At 44.2% G+C, this 19,437-nt stretch overlaps 1 protein-coding gene across 2 annotated transcripts in view; it reads left to right on the forward strand.

Moving 5' to 3' along the window:
• LOC111955567 (zinc finger protein ZFPM2) overlaps nt 1-19,437 on the forward strand; it is a 95,239-nt gene that overhangs the window by 7,363 nt on the left and 68,439 nt on the right. Inside the window, exons 1-2 of one of the 2 annotated variants that reach the window (XM_023975775.1) lie at nt 15,216-15,344; nt 18,685-18,783. In XM_023975775.1, coding sequence (XP_023831543.1) covers nt 15,227-15,344; nt 18,685-18,783 — 217 coding nt within the window. In that variant the 5' untranslated portion in view covers nt 15,216-15,226. Of the gene's footprint in view, nt 1-15,215; nt 15,345-18,684; nt 18,784-19,437 lie in introns of those variants that run through there. The other variant, XM_023975776.1, reaches the window with a different exon arrangement.

Here is a 19,437-nt window from a genome sequence, read left to right on the forward strand (position 1 = left end):
CCACCCCTCATAGCCTGGTTCCTCTCTAGTTTTCTTCCTAGGTTTTGGCCTTTCTAGGGAGTTTTTCCTAGCCACCGTGCTTCTACACCTGCATTGCTTGCTGTTTGGGGTTTTAGGCTGGGTTTCTGTACAGCACTTTGAATATCAGCTGATGTAAGAAGGGCTATATAAATAAATACATTTGATTTGATTTAAGGAAAGCTTTGACTATGTACAGACTCAGTGAGCATATCCTTGCTATTGAGAGAGGCTGCCGTCGGCAGACCTGGCTCTCAAGAGAAGACAGGCTATGTGCACACTGCCCACAAAATGAGGTGAAACTGAGCGGCACTTCTAACGTTCTGCAAAGTTTGACCATATTAGAGACACATATTCCCTCAGATTACACCAGACCACAAACGATTCGAAAAACAAATCCAATTTCGATAAAACCCCCGAGAGAGAGAGAGAGAGAGAGAGAGAGAGAGAGAGAGAGAGAGAGAGAGTGAAGGTGAAAAATTGGAAGGAAAGACAGACAGGTCCGATAAACTTAGATTGGTTGATGTGAGGCAGCCAGGCCAGCCACCAAGGAATCAACAGTTTAACTGTTGCAACTAGATCAAAATCTCTGGGTCTGAAGAAGAGAGTGAAGGTGAAAAATTGGAAGGAAAGACAGACAGGTCCGATAAACACAGATTGGTTGATGTGAGGCAGCCAGGCCAGCCACCAAGGAATCAACAGTTTGACTGTTGCAACTAGATCAAAATCTCTAGATCTCTTCAAAACGGGAACAGTAAGCAAGTCAAGGACAAACCCAGGTCGACGGCCCTTCCATCTCCTTTCCTTTCTGAGTGTTAACACTACCAGTGTCCCTCTATTGTGCAGTTTAGGCTTTATTTCATTGACACTAAGACACTAAATACAAGAGGCAACACTTAAGGAAGTATTGGTGCGCCCCTCCTCTCTCCCGGTTAAAAAGGGGGGTMAAAAGACATTCATTATTCTGGGGGATTTGAACCTTTGGTGGTTTAAGGGCTGTGCAATCAGTCTTCCTAATCTCATTTAAAGATGGGAATAAACAATCAGTCTTCACGGTGAGGAAGAAAGCCCAGAGATGCATGTGGGTAGGATTATGGTAATGTGGGAATGAAACAAGCGTCTTTAACACACTGCACTAATAACTCTTTATGCATGCGAGAAGAAGATGGTTCCAACAAAAATGGGGGAAGACGAATCTCAATCACATTGTTTCTTTGAACCGAAAACTAAAATTCGCATGCTGATTTTTCAACATTATTCTGGGACTATTTGTTACAGATGGTAAATGTTCAGAGAACAAATCAGAAAAAGGCCACAAAAAAATCTCAGGGTAGGATTTCTGAGCTAGGATCAGGTCTTCCATGTCCATATGACCTTATTCATTATYGTGTAAAAGGCTAAACTGATGCAATGGTGAGGGAGACATTTTTTCCCTCAAATCCTGGAGGTAAACAACAGTTAATTTAGGTCTCAGGTTGTGCTTTCTCTCTCTCTCTCTCTCTCTCTCTCTCTCTCTCTCTCTCTCTCTCTCTCTCTCTCTCTCTCTCTCTCTCTCTCTCTCTCTCTATTCCTGGCCCCCACTGAAAACAGCCCTGACGAGTGATAGCAGGCAGCATACCTTGCCATGCACTGCAGGATCCTGAACTGGACGCCAGCAGAGAAGAGGGGGGCGGGGGGGGGGGTGATAGGGAGAAATGACGAGGCCGCGAGAGAGATAAGAGTGAGTGATATAGAGAGAGCCGTTAGTCACGGCACTGAGGGGATTGGGCACACAATGCAGCATGGCACCGCACAGCGTAACGCGGTGGATCCGGATTCCCTTGTCCCCAGCCAAGGTGCCACAGCTGCGTGTTTGATGTGTGGCAGCCGGGCAGGAGGGGCATGTGGAGAGTGCTATGCTCTCTCTCTATCTCTTTCTCTCTCTGAAATATAAATTCTGATCGCTTTATTGGCATGAAATACAATTTGTAGATTTTGCCAAAGCAGTATAGTGGTATAGCATTTCAGTAAATACAGTACAATGCAATGAGGATAATGAAAAACAGTTAATTTCAGTAGTAATAATAATAATTGTACATATAATCATGTATACAGGTACAAGAATACTGCTGTTGTATTGTGTAATCTTCGGTTGATACATTTTATTAAATAAAAATAAGATTATAAAAAAATCGATATATTGGCTAATAAATAAACAACAAAATGTACATGGATGATGGTCACACTATTACTTGTAAGTTATACATGTAAATACTTCAAGTAGTTAATGGCTATGGGATGTCCCTAAGACAATGGCAATCATATACGTACATACTGTATCTGGCAGTAATATTTTAGGTTTCTCCCTCATCCAGAATAATTCACAGCTTTTTGTCCTTAGTAAATGCATAGAAGTTGGGAATTGATTGAGATATTTTCTTGAAAAATATGATCTTATTTGGGAGTATTTCTCACAGTAGAGGAAAAAGTGCATCTCTGTCTCTACCTCCCCTGTCGTGCAGTGACCACATAGACACTCCTCTTTGGATAGCCATGTCTTTTTGTMTCTCCCTTTTTCGATAGCCAATTAGTGATCGCTGATCCTGTATTTGGTCAGGATCTGTCTATGTTTTGTATCTCTGATCGCTCTGCAGCTCAGGAGTACTGTGTTTAAGCATTTTATTTCTGATTCTGTCAGGGCCACATGCCTTTCCAGGTTTAAGGCTTTGTATTTTCTTTGAAAGTTCAGCCTGTGTAAGTTGGTAGTCAATTGGGTTCTGGTTGTTTTTAATTGTGTGTTCTAAGGAGCTGAGTTTTTCTTGCATATTTTGGGGATTTAAAGTAAGGTCTTCTGATGGTATTATTTCATAGAGATTTTCACGCACAAAAAAATTCTCTAAATGTTACCATTTTGAATGGCTAGGTCATTCCATTTAAACCATTCCATTTCTCCCAGAACTGGTTTCTCCCAGAATATGCTTCAATCTCTTTCAGAGTATTTTCAAAATACTTCCATTTCTTCCATCTTAGATTTTGTTTGTATTCTTTCAATGTGTCACAATATTGTTGCCGAACGTCTCTATCCTGTGGTTGTTGATGTTTTCTACTTGATAAAGCTCTAAAACATGTTCTTATGAGATTACGTTCAGCATCAAACAATTTCCATTTTTGAGGTTTCCAATTTTACATTTTTTTTTCTCCTTTTTGCATAAATTTACTTTTGTGGCTACTTTATGATATATCTCATTTAATTTATTCACAGCCAAATTTATGTCAGGGAGGTTTGGGCTGAATGTACTTGAAAGGAAATCAGTGATACAGGTTGTAATTTCTGGACAGTGCAACGCTGTGTTTAAGTGTGTTGCGATGTCAGGGGCCCATCTGTATATTTTATTTAGATTAATCAGTGTACAGGGCTCTGTTTGTGTGGTCTATAGGTGAAGTCTTTTTAAAAAATACATGAATCTGGCAGTGGTCAGATAATGGTGTCTGTGGTCTGACAGGGAATGCACTAATGGTGGAGCGGTTCAAGTCTGAGATTGCATAGTCAACAACATTGGTCACAAAATGACATTTTTATTTTTKTCAGTGAAGGGTCCCGTTTATATCATATGATCAATCCTCCCAAGTCCCTGCCCTGTTTTATGTTTTWATGTTTTAATGATTGAAGTAGAATTTCCCTATAGCCCGAAGGACTTTTAGGGTTTGTGGTCTTAAGACCTAAGGTAGAGGGGTACAAGCCCTGGATATTCCAATAACTAAAACCCAACAAAAATATAAATGCAACATGCAACAATCTGAGTTACGGTTCATATAAGGAAATCAGTCAATTTAAATTAATTAATTCGGTTCAAATCTATGGATTTCACATGACTGGGAATGCAGATATGCATCTGTTGGTCACAGATCCTTTAAAAAAAGGTAGCGGTGTGACCACCATTTGCCTCATGTGGCACAACACATCTTCTTCGCAAAGAGTTGATCAGGCTGTTGATTGTGGCCTGTGGAATGTTGTCCCACACCTATTCAATGGCTGTGCGAAGTTGCTGGATATTGGCGGGCACTCAAAAAACGCTGTCGTACACGTCGACCCAGAGCATCCCAAACATGCTCAATGGGGTGACATGTCTGGTGAGTATGCAGGCCATGGAAGAACTGGGACATTTTCAGCTTCCAGGAATTGTGTACAGATCCTTGTGACATGGAGCAGTGCATTATCATGCAGAAACACGAGRTGATGGCGGCGGATGAATGGTACGACAATGGGCCTCAGGATCTCGTCACGGTATCTCTGTACATACAAATTGCAATCGACAAAATGCAATTGTTTTTGTTGTCTGCCTATACCATAACCCCACCGCCTCCATGGGGCACTCTGTTCACAACATTGACATGAGCAAACTGCTCGCCCACACGATTCCATGAAACCATGATTCATCCGTGAAGAGTACACTTCTCCAGCATGCCAGTGGCCATCAAAGGTTTACCTTCTGAAAGCGGTTACGACACCAAACTGCAGTCAGGTCAAGTGTCACGCCCTGACCATAGAGAGCCTTTTTATTCTCTATTTTGGTTAGGTCGTGGTGTGACTAGGGGGGGTGTTCCTATCTAGGTGTTTTTTTCTGTGTTGGCCTGGTATGGTTCCCAATCAGAGGCAGCTGTTTATCATTGTCTCTGATTGGGGATCATATTTAGGCAGCCATTTCCCAACTGTGTTTTGTGGGATCTTGTTTTGAGTTGGTGCATGTTGCACCTCTTATGTTACGGTTCGTTGTTTGTTTCCTTTTTGTTTTTTGTAAGTTTGAACAAACTGTAAGATGTGGTTCTCAGAGCACGCTGCGCCTTGGTCCGTCTCTCCACACAACCGTGACAGAAGATCCCACCACACCAGGACCAAGCAGCGTGCCCAGGAGGAGAGTGTATCCTGGACTTGGGAGGAGATCTTGGATGGGAAGGGATACTGGACTTGGGAGGAAATCCTGGCAGGACAGGATCGCCTTCCTTGGCGCAGACGCAGGGAGAGAAGGGAGGACAGCAACGACGACGGGGTTCGCGGCCACAAGGAAAGCCCAAAYGACAGCCCACATTTTTTTTGAGGGGGGGGGGGCACACAGGGTGTTCGGCGGAGCCGAGGTGTGAACCAGAGACAACATGGGAGGAGATAGAGATTTGGTCGGTCGACCCAAGGAGAGTTCCAGAGCCTGCCTGGGAGTCGATGGAACAGTGCGAGGAGGGATACCGGAGAATGGAGTTGGCGAGGAGTATGCGGCAACGCAGGCGTTTGGGGGAGCGTGTCACCAGTCCGGTGCAATCAGTGCCGGTCCCACGCATCAGGCCTACAGTGCGCCTCCCTAGTCCGGTACGTCTTGTGTCTCCTCCTCGCACTCGCCCTGATGTACACCTCCACAGCCCGGTACGTCCTGTGCCTGCTCCCCACGCATCAGGCCTCCAGTGCGCCTCCCCAGTCCGGTACGTCCTGTGCCTGCTCCCCGCACTCGCCCTGAGGTGCGTGTCACCAGTCCGGATAACCCCTGAGGTGCGTGTCACCAAGGTCCGGTGCCAACCTGTGCCGGCTCCCACGCACCAGGCTTCCCAGTGCGCCTCTCCCCAGGTCCCGGTACGTTCATGTGCCAGTCCTCACGACTGTGGGTCGGCTGGTTAAGAGGTGGGGGTGGGTTGTGGGGGTGGGGGGGGGTGGGGGCGGGTGGGGTGGGGTGGTGAGCTGGGCAGCTGCGGGGGGGGGGGGGGTGGGGGTGGGGTGGGGGGGGCAGGGGGGAGGGGGTGAGCACCTGGGTGCGCGGGCTCGGCGACGCATGGGGGGGCGTGGGGGTCGGGGGCGGGAGGTGGGGGTTGGGGGCGGGCCAGCGAGGCGGGGGGGTGGTGCTGTGGCCCGTCGGGGCCGGGGCGCGCCCTTGAGGGGGGTGGTGGGTGGGGAGGGTAGGTGGGGGGGTGGGTTGTAGACCAGGTGCGGGGCTGGTGGCGGCAGCGCGGGGTGTGCGCGGTTCCACATGGTACGTCTTGTGCCTGCTCCTCGCGCTCGCCCTGAGGTGTGTGTAACCAGTCCGGTGCCACCTGTGCCGGCTCCACGCACCAGGCTTCCGGCGACGGTCTCCAGTCCAGAGCTTCTGGCGACGGTCCCCAGTCCAGAGCTTCTGGCGACGGTTCACAGTCCAGAGCTTCCGGCGACGGTTCACAGTCCGGAACCTCCTGCGACGGTCCACGGTCCGGAACCTCCTGCGACGGTCAAAGTTCCGGAACCTGCAGCGAGGGTTAAAGGACCGGAGCTTCCAGGCAAGGAGTCCAGTCCAGCTCTAGGGCAGGAGCCTTCCTCTGCGCCGATGCCCAGTCCAGGCACGGCGGCCAACTCAACTCCAAGGCCGGAGCCTTCCTCTGCGTCGGTGCCCAGTCCAGGCACYCCATCCAGTCCCGCTCCATGGCAGGAGCCTTCCTCTGCGCCGGTGCCCAGCCCAGGCACGGCGGCCAGTCCCGCTCCATGGCAGGAGCCTTCCTCTGGCCGATGTCCAGCCCAGGCACGGCGTCCAGTCCCGCTCCATGGCCGGAGCCTTCCTCTGCGCCGATGCCCAGTCCAGGCACGGCGGCCAACTCAGCTCCATGGCCGGAGCCTTCTTCGGCGCCGGTGCCCAGTCCGGGTGCGGCGTCCAACCCAGCTCCATGGCCGGGGCCCTCCTCTGCACCGATGTCCAGACCGCGCACGGCGTTCTACCCAGCTCCATGGCCGGACCCGTGGTCTGGGGGAGGGGGCAATGACCCGCACCGGAGCCGCCACTGACACTAGTCACCCCCCCTACCCTCCCCAGTTGGTTTCAGGTTTTGCGGCCGGAGTCCGCACCTTTGGGGGGGGGGTACTGTCATGCCCTGACCATAGAGAGCCTTTTCATTCTCTATTTTGGTTAGGTCGGGGTGTGACTAGGGGGGGGTGTTCCTATCTAGGTTTTTTCTTCTATGTTGGCCTGGTATAGTTCCCAATCAGAGGCAGCTGGTTATTGTTGTCTCTGATTGGGGATCATATTTAGGCAGCCATTTCCCAACTGTGTTTTGTGGAATCTTGTTTTGAGTTGGTGCATGTTGCACCTCTTATGTTACGGTTCGTTGTATGTTTCCTTTTTGTTTTTTTGTAAGTTAAAAAAAATGTAAGATGTGGAACTCATAGCACGCTGGCCCTTGGTCTGTCTCTCCACACAACCGTGACATCAAGACCCTGGTGAGGACAAAGAGCCCGCAGATGAGCTTCCCTGAGACAGTTTTTGACCGTTTGTGCAGAAATTCTTAAGTTGTACAAACCCACAGTTTCATCAGTTGTCCAGGTGGCTGGTCTTAGACGATACCACAGGTGAAGAAGCTTGATGTGGAGGTCCTGGGCTGGCGTAGTTACATGTGGTCTGCGGTTGTGAGGCCGGTTGGACGAACTGCCAAATTCTCTAAAATGACAGTCTTATGGTAGAGAAATGAACATTTAGTTCTCCGGCAACAGCTCTTTTGGACATTCCTGCAGTCAAGCATGCCAATTGCACGCTTCCTCAAAACTTGAGACATCTGTTCCTAATGAAGTGGCAATGGGCTGATTGATTTGAAAATGCTTATTAGGTTTCACGCCTTAGTGTTATTATGAACACTGGTAAGATGCATGTCTATGGAGATGCTAACCTTCCTATTATGAAAACAACAGTATCATTGACTTGAATTGAAAGTATAGTCCAGCATCCACAAATGGTAGAATAAGCAAACATGTATAGTTGAATGACAGTCTTGTACAGACTCATGCAAATAGCTTAAGCCATAGCTCCATAGCACTAAGGCCGAGGACGAGTTCAGGTCCAGGGACCGGAGGTTGAGAAACACTTTAGACCACATTGACTTCTATTGAAGTCTCAGGTACTGCTGCAGTGCTGTGTCCCTGGGCCAAGCAAGCTATGGTCACCAGGTTGGAAAACCAGGAGCCAGGCATCAGCCAGCATTGTGTGTGTGTGTGTGTMTGTMRYTYRYTYTGRGTYRGTYTGTGTGTGRMRGCMRGCGTGCGRGCMRGCMTGRGTGTGTGTGTGTGTGCGTACGTACGTGCGTGTGTGTGCGTGTGTGCGTGGCATAGAGGCAGTGTAGTGGCTGAGGCTCAGGAATGATTTCCACATTCAATTACCTCACCTCTAATTAGGGGACCTGTGGAGGGCCCCAGCTCTGTGATACAGGCCCCATACTGTACCGTGGAGCCAGCTGATAGTGTGCACTGGCGCTATCACCTTGCAAACACACTCCTATTACATCGCAGGCGGGAGACAAACCCAACCATGTAATTTACAGTCACTCAGATCATACCTGTATGTTTTATTGCATATTTTATTTTGTAGGTTAGTGTGTGTGTGTGTGTGTTTGTGTCTCTATGTGTTGTTGTTTCTCTGGCTCTTCTGATTCAGTCAGTGTTTGAGAGAGAGTGTTGTCGAAGTAAGGCTTCTCTCTCACCCATTTTTGTACATTTGTATTGTTTGTATCACAGTCAGACTACCAGAGCTTATAAAAAATAATAATTTAGTGAGCTTTATCAACAAGTGAATTACAACACAATCCACCCAATCAATCAATCAAATTGTATTTGTCACATGCTTCGTAAACAACAGGTGTAGACTAACAGTGAAATTCTTACAGGCCCTTCCCAACAATGAAGACAGAAAAAAGCTAAATAATAGAAAAACAATAAAAGAAGGAATAAATACACAATGAGTAATGATAACTTGGCTATATACACGGTACCAGTACCGGGTTGATGTGCAGGGTACGAGGTAATTGAGGTAGATATGTACAGTACAGTGCATTCAGAAAGTATTCAAAGCCCTTCCCAATTTCATAATTTTGTTACATTACAGCCTTATTCTAAAATTGATTAAATTAATTTCCTCATAAATCTACACACAATACCCCATAATGACAAAGCAAAAACAGTTTWWWAAAAATGTTTGCACATTTATAATTTTTTTAAACAGAAATACTTTATTTACATAAGTATTCAGACCCATTGCTATGAGACTTGAAATTGAGCTCAGGTGCATCCTGTTTCTATTGATCATCCTTAAGATATTTCTACAACTTGATTGGAGAAACAAATTCTATAGATATTTTCCCGGAAGGTTCTCTCATCTCCACAGAGGAACTCTAGGGGTTCTGTCAAAGTGACCATCGAGTTCTTGGTCACCTCCCTGACCAAGGCCCTTCTCCCCCAATTGCTCAGACTGAACCAGATTTTCCTCTATGATTTTGTCTGTGTTTAGCACCATTCTGTTTATTTTTATTCCACATCAGTTAACTGATGCTAGCAGTAGAATCCGATTTAAAAAACAGATACTGTCACGTCTAATCCTGCTCCTCCCCTCTGGCGTGSGACGTCGCCGGAATACTATCCACCGGTCCTGGGAATCATCCTTACGCACACCTGACACTCATCATTACGCGTACCTGGCACTCATTGTTATGACTCACACCTGGACCTCATAAACTCCTATTTTTAGGTCCCTTCCTTTTGTTCAATCCTCAGTTGGTATTGCACCTGCGTTCATGTTACCTCGCGTCCGTTACGCTGTCTTGTTTCAATGTTTGTTGTTTACATTAAACGTTTTACCTGCACCTGCTTCTCGACTCACGGCGTCCTCGTTACAGATATATATATATAACTTATGGAACAGTGGGGACTGTGAAGAGACAGACACACGCATACACATGATAACACGCACTCTACACACACGTACTCTGTCTGGTGTAAAGCAGACTGAACCAGGTTTTCCTCTATGATTATGTCTGTGCTTAGCTCCATTCTGTTTCTTTTTTATCCTGAAACTCCTTACCGATTACAACAGCCATGGCTACATGGAACTCTATTCCACATCAGTTACCTGATTTTGTATTGTGTGTATATACGTATGTGCTAGTATGGTAGTGGCATGAGGGCACACACTTAATGTGTTGTGAAAAGTGTTATGAAATTATATATATGTAACTGCCTTAATGTTGCTGGACCCCAGGAAGAGTAGCTGCTCCCTTACCAGCAACTAATGGGGATCCTTCATAAATACAAGCAGACCAATAACATGATGCAGCCACCACTATGGTTGAAAATATGGAGACTGGTACTCAGTGATGTGTTGTATTGGATTTTCCCCAAACATAACACTTTGTATTCAGGACAAACAGTGAATTACTTTGCCACATTTTTTGCAGTATTACTTTAATGCCTTGTTGCAAACAGGATGCATGTTTTGGAATATTGTTATTTTGTACAGTCTTCCCTTTCACTCTGTCAATTGTGTTAGTATTGTGGAGTAACTACAATGTTGTTGATCCATCTTCCAGTTTTCTCTTATCACAGCCATTAAACTATGTAGCTGTTTTAAAGTCACCATTGGCCTTTCCTTCCTCTCTGGCAACTGAGTTAGTAAGCATGCCTGTGTCTTTAGTTACTGGGTGTATTGATACACCATCCAAAGTGTAATTAATAACTTCACCATGCTCAACGGGATATTCACTGTCTGCTTTTTTTACCCATCTACCAATAGGTGACCTTCTTTGTGAGACACTGGAAAACCTCCCTGATCTTTGTGGTTGAATCTGTTTTTGAAAATAATTGCTTGACTGAGGGACCATACAGATCGTTTTATGTGTTGGGTACAGAGATGAGGTAGTCATTCAAATCAGGTTAAACACTTATTGCACACAGAGTGAGTCCATGCAACTTGTGACTTGTTAAGCACATTTTTACTCCTGAACTTATTTAGGCTTGCCATAACAAAGGGATTAAATACTTATTGACTCAACACATTTCAGCTTTTCATTTTGAATTAATTTGTAAAAATGTTAAACAATTCCACTTTGACATTATGGGGTACTGTGTGTAGGCCAGTGACAATAAAAACTAAATGTATTCCATTTTAAATTCAGGCTGTAACACAACAAAATGTGGAAATATCAAGGGGTGTGAATACTTTCTGAAGGCACTGTAGGTAGGGATAAAGTGACTAGGCAATAGGATAGAGAAACAGTAGCAGCAGTGTGTGATGAGTCAAAAGAGTTAGTGCAAAAAGGGTCAATTTTCTATTTTGTATTTGTATTTATTATGAATCCCCATTAGCTGCTGACAAGGCAGCAGCTACTCTTCCTGGGGTCCAACAATATTAAGGCAGTTATACAATTTTAAAATCATTACAATACATTCACAGATTTCACAACACACTGCAATACAGAGAGTCCGTGTAGATATTGGTTTGCTATTTAACTAAGTATTTAGCAGTCTTATGGCTTGGGGGTAGAAGCTGTTCAGGGTCCTATTGGTTACAGACTTGGTGCATTGGTACCGCTTGCCTGCGGTACCCGAGATAACAGTCTGACTTGGGAGGATGGAGTCTTTGAACATTTTTACGGCCTTCCCCTGACACCGCCTGATATAGAGGTCCAGGATGGCAGGGAGCTCGGRCCCAGTGATGTACTCGGCCGTTCGCACTACCCTCTGTAGCACCTTGCGGTCCGATGCCAAGCAGTTGACATACCAAGCGGTGATGCAGCCAGTCAAGATGCTCTCAATGGTGCTCTCACGCTGTGTGTAAGAATAAGAGAGAGTGAAGTCTGTTCACATTGTCCGTTTTAAGGGACTCAAATCGAACAGCCAAAAAGCACATTGAATCGGATATTTCAAGCCACATTTCAAACCACCTTCGTAGGTAGTTTGAAGTCAGAAACAAATCTGATTCCTGATTCCTGGCCATGCGACTTGTGTATGAATGGTCAAATCTGATTTATTTGCCCTCAAGTGGTTTTTAGACTGTTGCTTGTTGACAGTTTGACAAGAACATGTGGTAGCTAACTAGCTTGTTAATTGTTTAAAAACAAACGAGTGAATGTGCTAGAAAGCTAAACAGCTACCTAGCTACTGTACATACTGTATTTGACTGCTGTGGCTAGCTAGCTAGCTAGCTAGTTGACTGCTGTGGCTATCTAGCTAGCTAGTTAACTGCTGTTTCTAGCTAGCTAGTTGACTGCTTGTGGCTAGCCAGAAAGGACTCGTTTTGAAAGTTGGATCATCTTATCCTTTAAGGCTTTAAAAGTGTTCTTACACTATCATTTTGAACATTCTAATCAACTGGGAAACGTCCATGGCAGGCGTTGTTGTCACCTTAGCTTGCTGCATAACTTCTGAGTGATAGCACACACATGCATGCGTACATGCATGCACAAACATACTCACATGTGTGCGTGCACACACAGACACAGATACACACGTTATATTCGTCAATCCTTGTGGGGACCTAAAAATGTATTTCCATTGAAAATCCTATTTTCCKTAACCCCTAACCCTAAACTTAACCCTAACTCGTAACRATAACCATAACCCTAACCACTAACCTGTTACATGACGCTAATTTTAACCCTAACCCCTAAGCTTAAAATAGCCTTTGCCCTTATGGGGACGTGGGAAATGTCCACACGAGGGATACTTTTCRTTGTGTTACTATCCTTGTGGCGACTTCTGGGGATTGAAGGTCCCCACAAGGATATTTGTATTTGTATTTATTTATTAAGGATCCCCATCCTGGGGTCCATCAACATMAACAGTTATATACAGTTAAAWWTTTTACATGACATTACATTTCATAACACTTTACGCAATACATTTAGTGTGTTCCCTCAGGCCACTACTCCACAATCACATACAGTATTTACAATAAAACATCCATGTGTACGTGTGTGTAGAGTTCGTGTCTTATCATGTGTACGTGTGTGTCTCTTCACAGTCCCCGCTGTTCCATAAGGTGTATTTTTACCTGTTTTTTAAAATCTGATTCTACTGCTTGGAATAGATGTGGAATAGATGTCCATGTAGTCATGTCTCTATGTCATGGCTCTACACGACTGAAAAGTAGTCCAGGTGCGTCAAAACTAGAAGAACACACCCGCACGCACACACCTGTCTCTTATACACATCTAGATGTGTATAAGAGACAGCACAAAACCAATATTCTCTTTACACCTCATGTATCCTCAGTCAGACTCCAAGGACATAAATTCTAATGTAAATATGCAAAGTTTCAAATGACTTGAAAAAATGTCATACAGTATTTCAAAGGTGAAATGTCCTGAACTAATTCATTCAGGCAGGTAGCCGCGATTCCTTCACCGCCCCTGATTAAAGCAAAAACAGGAATACACAAATATCAAAGAATTTGCGTAGCTCGGAGCAATAATGAATCATTGGGATTTAAATGAGTACAATTGTGTGGAGGGGAGGAAAATTAATCAAATATGAACTTCCCGAAGGCATCAGGAGTAAATGAAAAAAATCAACATTGTACTGGCAGATAAAAAAGTGTGTTATGTTCTGACTACCTTCAGTGGCTTGTTTTTTGCTTTTGTGAATATTTAGCCCTGCAGTGCAACCTTAGGCTTTTGGATCAGTTCCTGTTTTGCTCACTGTGCAATAACCACTTTGTTGTGTAGAATATGCTTTTATTCAGAATTTAAAAGCAGAGTGAAGTAGAACCCATTGGTTGTATCAACCTATTTCTCTCTTGATTGAAAATGTTTTCTATTATTCTAGTCTAATATCCGCCTGAGAAGAGGGAAGACCTCTGTGAAGGCAGATTGTATTGATCATTGATGTGGACATCTTATTTTGGGAATGCTTGAACTGACTGTCATCTCTCTCTCTCTCTCATGCTCAGTTCAATTTAAGGGGCTTTAATGGCAGGGGAAACATATGTTTACATTGCCAAAGTATGTGAAATAGATCATAAACAAAAGTGTAATAAACAATATAAAAATGAACAGTGAACATTACACTCACAAAAGTTCCAAAAGAATAAAGACATTTCAAATGTCATATTATGTGCAAATAGTTAAAGCACAAAAGGGAAAATAAATAAACAAATATGGGTTGTATTTACAATGGTGTTTGTTCTTCACTGGTTGTCCTTTTCTTGTGGCAACAAGTCACAAATCTTGCTGCTGTAATGACACACTGGGTTATTTCTCCCAAATTCTTTGTGGGTCTGTGTAGTCTGAGGGAAATATGTGTCTCTAATATGGTCATACATTTGGCTGGAGGTTTGGAAGTGCAGCTCAGTTTCCACCTCATTTAGTGGGCAGTTTGTCCACAAAATGAGAGCCAGGTCTGCCGATGGCGGCTTTTTTCAATTGTAAGGCTATGCTCACTGAATCTGTACATAGTCAAAGCTTTCCTTAAGTTTGGGTCAGTCACAGTGGTCAGGTATTCTGCCACTGCGTACTCTCTGTTTAGGGCCAAATATCATTCTCGTTTTTTTGTTTTTTGTTAATTCTTTCCAATGTGTTCTTTCCAATTTGTTTTCTCATGATTTGGTTAGGTCTAATTGAGTTGCTGTCCTGGTGCTCTGTGGGGTCTGTTTGTGTTTGTGAACAGAGCTCCAGGACCAGCTTGCTTGGGGGACTCTTCTCCAGGCTCATCTCTCTGTAGGTGATGGCTTTGTTATGGAAGGTTTGGGAATTGCTTCCTTTTGGGAAACATATGTTTTTAGGTGGTTGTAGAATTTAACGTCTCTTTTCTGGATTTTGATCATTAGCGGGTATCGGCCTAATTCTGCTCTGTGTGCATTATTTGTGTCACGTTGGTATAAAGGGATCGGGAGACAGGTGCAGGAATGCGTAATCTTTTTTTTTTTTTATTACCCAAATTACAGCGTGCCATGTAAAGGCACGGGGACGAAGACCAAACAAACACGTAGGCAAAACACAGGGTTGAAACCCCAAAAAAGAGCGAGGAGTTCCTTGAATAAATACACCGGGGCGAGACCCGTAATCATCTGCGCAATACAAGCGGCACGAAAGCCAAAACACAGCACAGGTACTCACACGACCAACYGACATTGGAACAGTAATCGACAGCCCAATGGAAACCAAAGGGCACATTTAAACAATTAGTGTGCGTAATGACGGAGGGATCCGTGACAATATAGTGTTTTACGTTGTACACTAAGGATATTTTTGCAGAATCCTGCATGCAGAGTCTCAATTGGGTGTTTGTACCGTTTTGTGAATTATTGGTTGGTGAGCGGACCCCAGACCTCACAATACAATGGGTCCTATAACTGATTCAAGTATTTTTTCACCAGATCCTAATTGGTATGTTGAATTTTCTCACTCTCTCGATCTCTCTCTGTTTTGTTCTCTCTCCCCCTTTTTGGAAGTTGCTGTGGAAGGGGGCCAGATGTTTTGTGAATTAGAGGAGAAAGTGGCACTGTCTTATGAAGCCTCTATGGATGAGAACCTCTCTGATGGTGCCGAGCGCAAAGGTGTGAAAGATGCAGATGACTCAGGCAGCAAAGGTGATGCTTCTACTTTGTATTATGCTAGCCAGAGTATTTATGTTGGCTTCTTTATATACTGTAACACCTGATAACTGTTGAGATCCCCCACCTCTTTTGAAAAAGTCTAACCAATAAGGAAATAAATTGTCGTCAAAGTTCTTTTGTTTTATTATCCTGCAAAATGTCTCGAAAAATGCACAGAAGTTTTTATACCGTCTGGATCTAACTGATGGGACTGGCAGTTAGACATCTTCGACATCTCCAGTAACACCCACCTAGAGTGAATCCGTCACTCCTTCCCTCTCTTTCTCTCTATCTCTCCACACCTCCCCCCGTCATTCTCCGTTGCTGGAGGATCATTCTTTTCCTTTTCATTCTAGAATACAATTCCAACAAGAAGTGCGATATTGAGGAAAAACCTCTTCTTTACTAACAAATGTATTGGTCATAGAAGGTCAATAACAACATGATCGCTGCAGGGTTTCAACATCCCGAGCTACAGTATACTATCACTAGCTCTTTGAACTGAAATTAAATTACACACATTTCTCCTGGCCACACCTTACGATCACACAAGGCTAATTTGCGCACTGCTCCAGAGTCATTGAGGGGAGGATGTTATATCTGCCGTCTCCCGTACTGGAATTCAACAACCCCAGGCCTTTTTAAATTCACTCGCTGTTTAAATGGTACATATGTTATTTAAAAATGATGAATCTTCCCTTGAAATGTATTTCAATATTTCCTGCGTTCAAGAAAGTTTGGAGACAGCAAACTTTATAAACTAACTACCTTGCAAGGAAGAAATCTTCAAAAGGGAAATCTTTCAAATTGGTGTTGCAGTTATTCATCATGCGTTCCTTTTGTTCTTTCTGTTAAGGAATGAAAGGGACAATGTTTCAGTGCATTTATTTCTAGCTACAAATGAAATTTAAAATGTTTTGGCCACCTGCTTTTTTGTAATTGTGTGTGCTCGTGGAAATTATATTTGTCTACAGGTGAAGACATGTATTTGATATATTTTACATGTACACTAAATTACCAAAAGTATATGGACACTTGCTCGTCGAACATCTCATTCCAAAATCATCGGCATTAATATGGAGTTGGTCCCCCCTTTCCTGCCATAACAAACTCCACTCTGCTGGGAATGCTTTCCARTAGATGTTGGAACATTACTGCAGGGAATTGTGTTGGGCGATTAGGCTTGGCTCACAGTTGGCGTGTCAATTCATCCAAAAGGTGTTTGATGGGGTTGAGGTCAGGTCTCTTTGCAGGTCAGTCAAGTTCTTCCACATGATCTCGACAAACCGTTTCTGTATGGACCTCGCTTTGTGCATGGGGGAATTGTCATGCTAAAACAGGAAAGGGCCTCCCCCAAACTGTTACCACAAAGTTGGAAGCGTAGAATCATCTAGAATGTCATTGTATGCTGTAGCCTTAAGATTTCCCTTCACTGAAACTAAGGGGCCTAGCCCGAACCATGAAAAACAGCCCCAGGCCATTATTCCTACTCCACCAAACGTTACAGTTGGTACTATGCATTGGGGCAGGTTGCGTTCTCCTGGCAACCGCCAAACCTAGATTTGTCCATCGGACTGCCAGATGGTGAAGCGTGATTCATCACTCCAGAGAACGCGTTTCCACTACTCCAGAGTCCAATGACGGCGAGCTTTACACCACTTCAGCCGACGCTTGGCATTGTGTGTGGTGATCTTAGACCTGTTTGCGGCTGCTCGGCCATGAAAAACTATTTCATGAAGCTCCCGACAAACAGTGCTGACATTGCTTCCAGAGGCAGTTTGGAAAGCGGTAGTGAGTATTGCAACCGAGGACAGACAATTTTACGCACTAAGCGCTTCAGCACTCGGTGGTCCCGTTCTGTGAGCTTGTGTGGCCTACCACTTCGCGGCAGAGCCGTTGTTGCTCGTAGACATTTCCACTTCACAATAAAGGCACTTACAATTGACCGGGGCAGCTGTAGCAGGGCAGAAATCTGCCGAACTGACTTGTTGGAAAGGTGGAATCCTATGACGGTACCACGTTGAAAGTCACTTAGCTCTTCAGTAAGGCAATTCTACTGCCAATGTTCATCTATGGAGATTTCATGGCGGTGTGCTCGGTTTTATATGCCTGTCAGCAACGGGTGTGGCTGCAATAGCATACTTTTGAAMATACTGTATGGTGTACTACTATGTATGCAATTGCTCTGACTTCTGACCTGGCTGTGTCATGGCCACAGTCCGGTTTTGCAGCTTCACTCCTCAGATGGTTCTATAATCGAACAAGTCCCTGCATTCAAATACCTTCGCATTTGAATTAACAATGATTTAATGTTAAAAAAGCCTACGAATGAGCTCGTTAAGAAGCTAAGATTTAAAGTGGGCTTTTTTTTTATAGAAACAGARGTTGCCTCTCTCTAGTCAGCAGGAAGCAGATTGTGCAGTCAACCTTTCTATCTGTTCTTGATTACGGTGATACTATTTATGAAATTGCAGCTGCCACTACTCTTAAACCCCTGGATGCTGTTTGTCATAGCACCCTTTGTTTTATCACAGGAGACCGTTTTATTACTCATCACTGCATTCTTTACCAAAACATTGGCCGGCCCGTCTTTAAAGTCATGTAGATCACATCATTACGCTCTTTTTGTTCACAAAGCCCTGCTTCATAAGCTTCCGACATACCTAACATCAGCAGAGGAGTCAGTCTCATACTTTATGTAGACGTCGACCAGTCAGGCGCATACAGTTACGGCTGTAATATCAGGGTTATCATTCATTTTAAACAGAAAGACAGAGTTCATTTTTTTCTAGGCCCAGCCAAGCYAACTCCATTTCATCCTTCCTTACAATACAAACTCCTTCTAGCAGACACCAGTACAGTTAAACCAATAATAGATTAATACCAGGCTAGCAGCTGTGCACAGTAGTTTTGCAAATCTCTCTGTAATCTTCCTCATGTCCTTCATTCAACCGATGTTTAACTTTTCCTGTTCGTTTCGCAGAACATCACTGTTACATCACTGCATCGTAATAAACACACATCAGACATTTACTCCAGTTTATGTTGTTCAAGGAGCACAGCTTAATGTCWTACTTGTGAACTCTATACCACATCTCTCTCTCTTTTGCTGCATTCATTCCCAGTATGAACAGCGTCAGTTAGATAGCATAGACTCGGCTAATGCTTTAGTTTGCAGTCATATTTCAACAGTTTAAAACAATATATATTTGTGTAATAACCATTTCATTTCTAAATGAATAGCAGGTTGACTGTAAAATAACCAAGTCGATGTTACCATTAGATGGCCCCTTTGCTSCCGAGTGAGGCTGACCTCTGAACTATCCTTCCTCAGGTGAAGAAGATGGTGGACAATCAAAATCACAGGTTGACGATGGACACAGTGGGAAGTCGGACGTAAGGCCACCGAACAAGGACGAGTGGGACGGACCAAGTAAGACAACACGCACYCACACACACATGCACGCACACACACACACTACACTATACCGATTAATTAACCAACTCATAAGTCCACCACAACTTCATCAAAATTTGCTGAAGGTGTGGACTTATGAGTTGGTTAATTAACCGGAACAAACACAAATCATAAACGTAAAGGACCTGGCATATCTGGTTTATATCTTTTCATGGTTTTGTAGCCATTGTCTAGTGTGATATTACTAGCACAGACAGACTTTCAGTCTTTGTCCCAGATTACTACAGTCAGTGTGGTATCTCCTCTCTCTCCGCTCTCCTTCAGGGCAGAACATGATTAAAAGGAGATAAAGAATCATGTCCATGTCAGTAATGAGCTACACTGCCTTTTATCTGATCGTTTAGAAATATGTATTTTTCTCCAAGATTTTGCTGCTCTTTGGTGAGGTTGCTTAGGGAAGGGTTTTTCAAACCTCTCCCGTGGGACCCCCAGTCGTTCCAAGTATTTGAACTATTCCACAGCTAGCAGACCTGATTCAAATGGTCAACTAATCATGAAACACTTGACTAGGTGAATCAGGCGAGTTAGTTCTGGGCTATAGCAAAATTGTTACATGTCTGATGGTCCCCGAGGAGAGGTTTGAGAATCACTGGCTTAGGGAATAAATAC

Source organism: Salvelinus sp. IW2-2015, linkage group LG31 (assembly GCF_002910315.2).
Source record: "Salvelinus sp. IW2-2015 linkage group LG31, ASM291031v2, whole genome shotgun sequence".
In the NCBI taxonomy this organism is placed as follows: Eukaryota; Metazoa; Chordata; class Actinopteri; order Salmoniformes; family Salmonidae; genus Salvelinus; species Salvelinus sp. IW2-2015.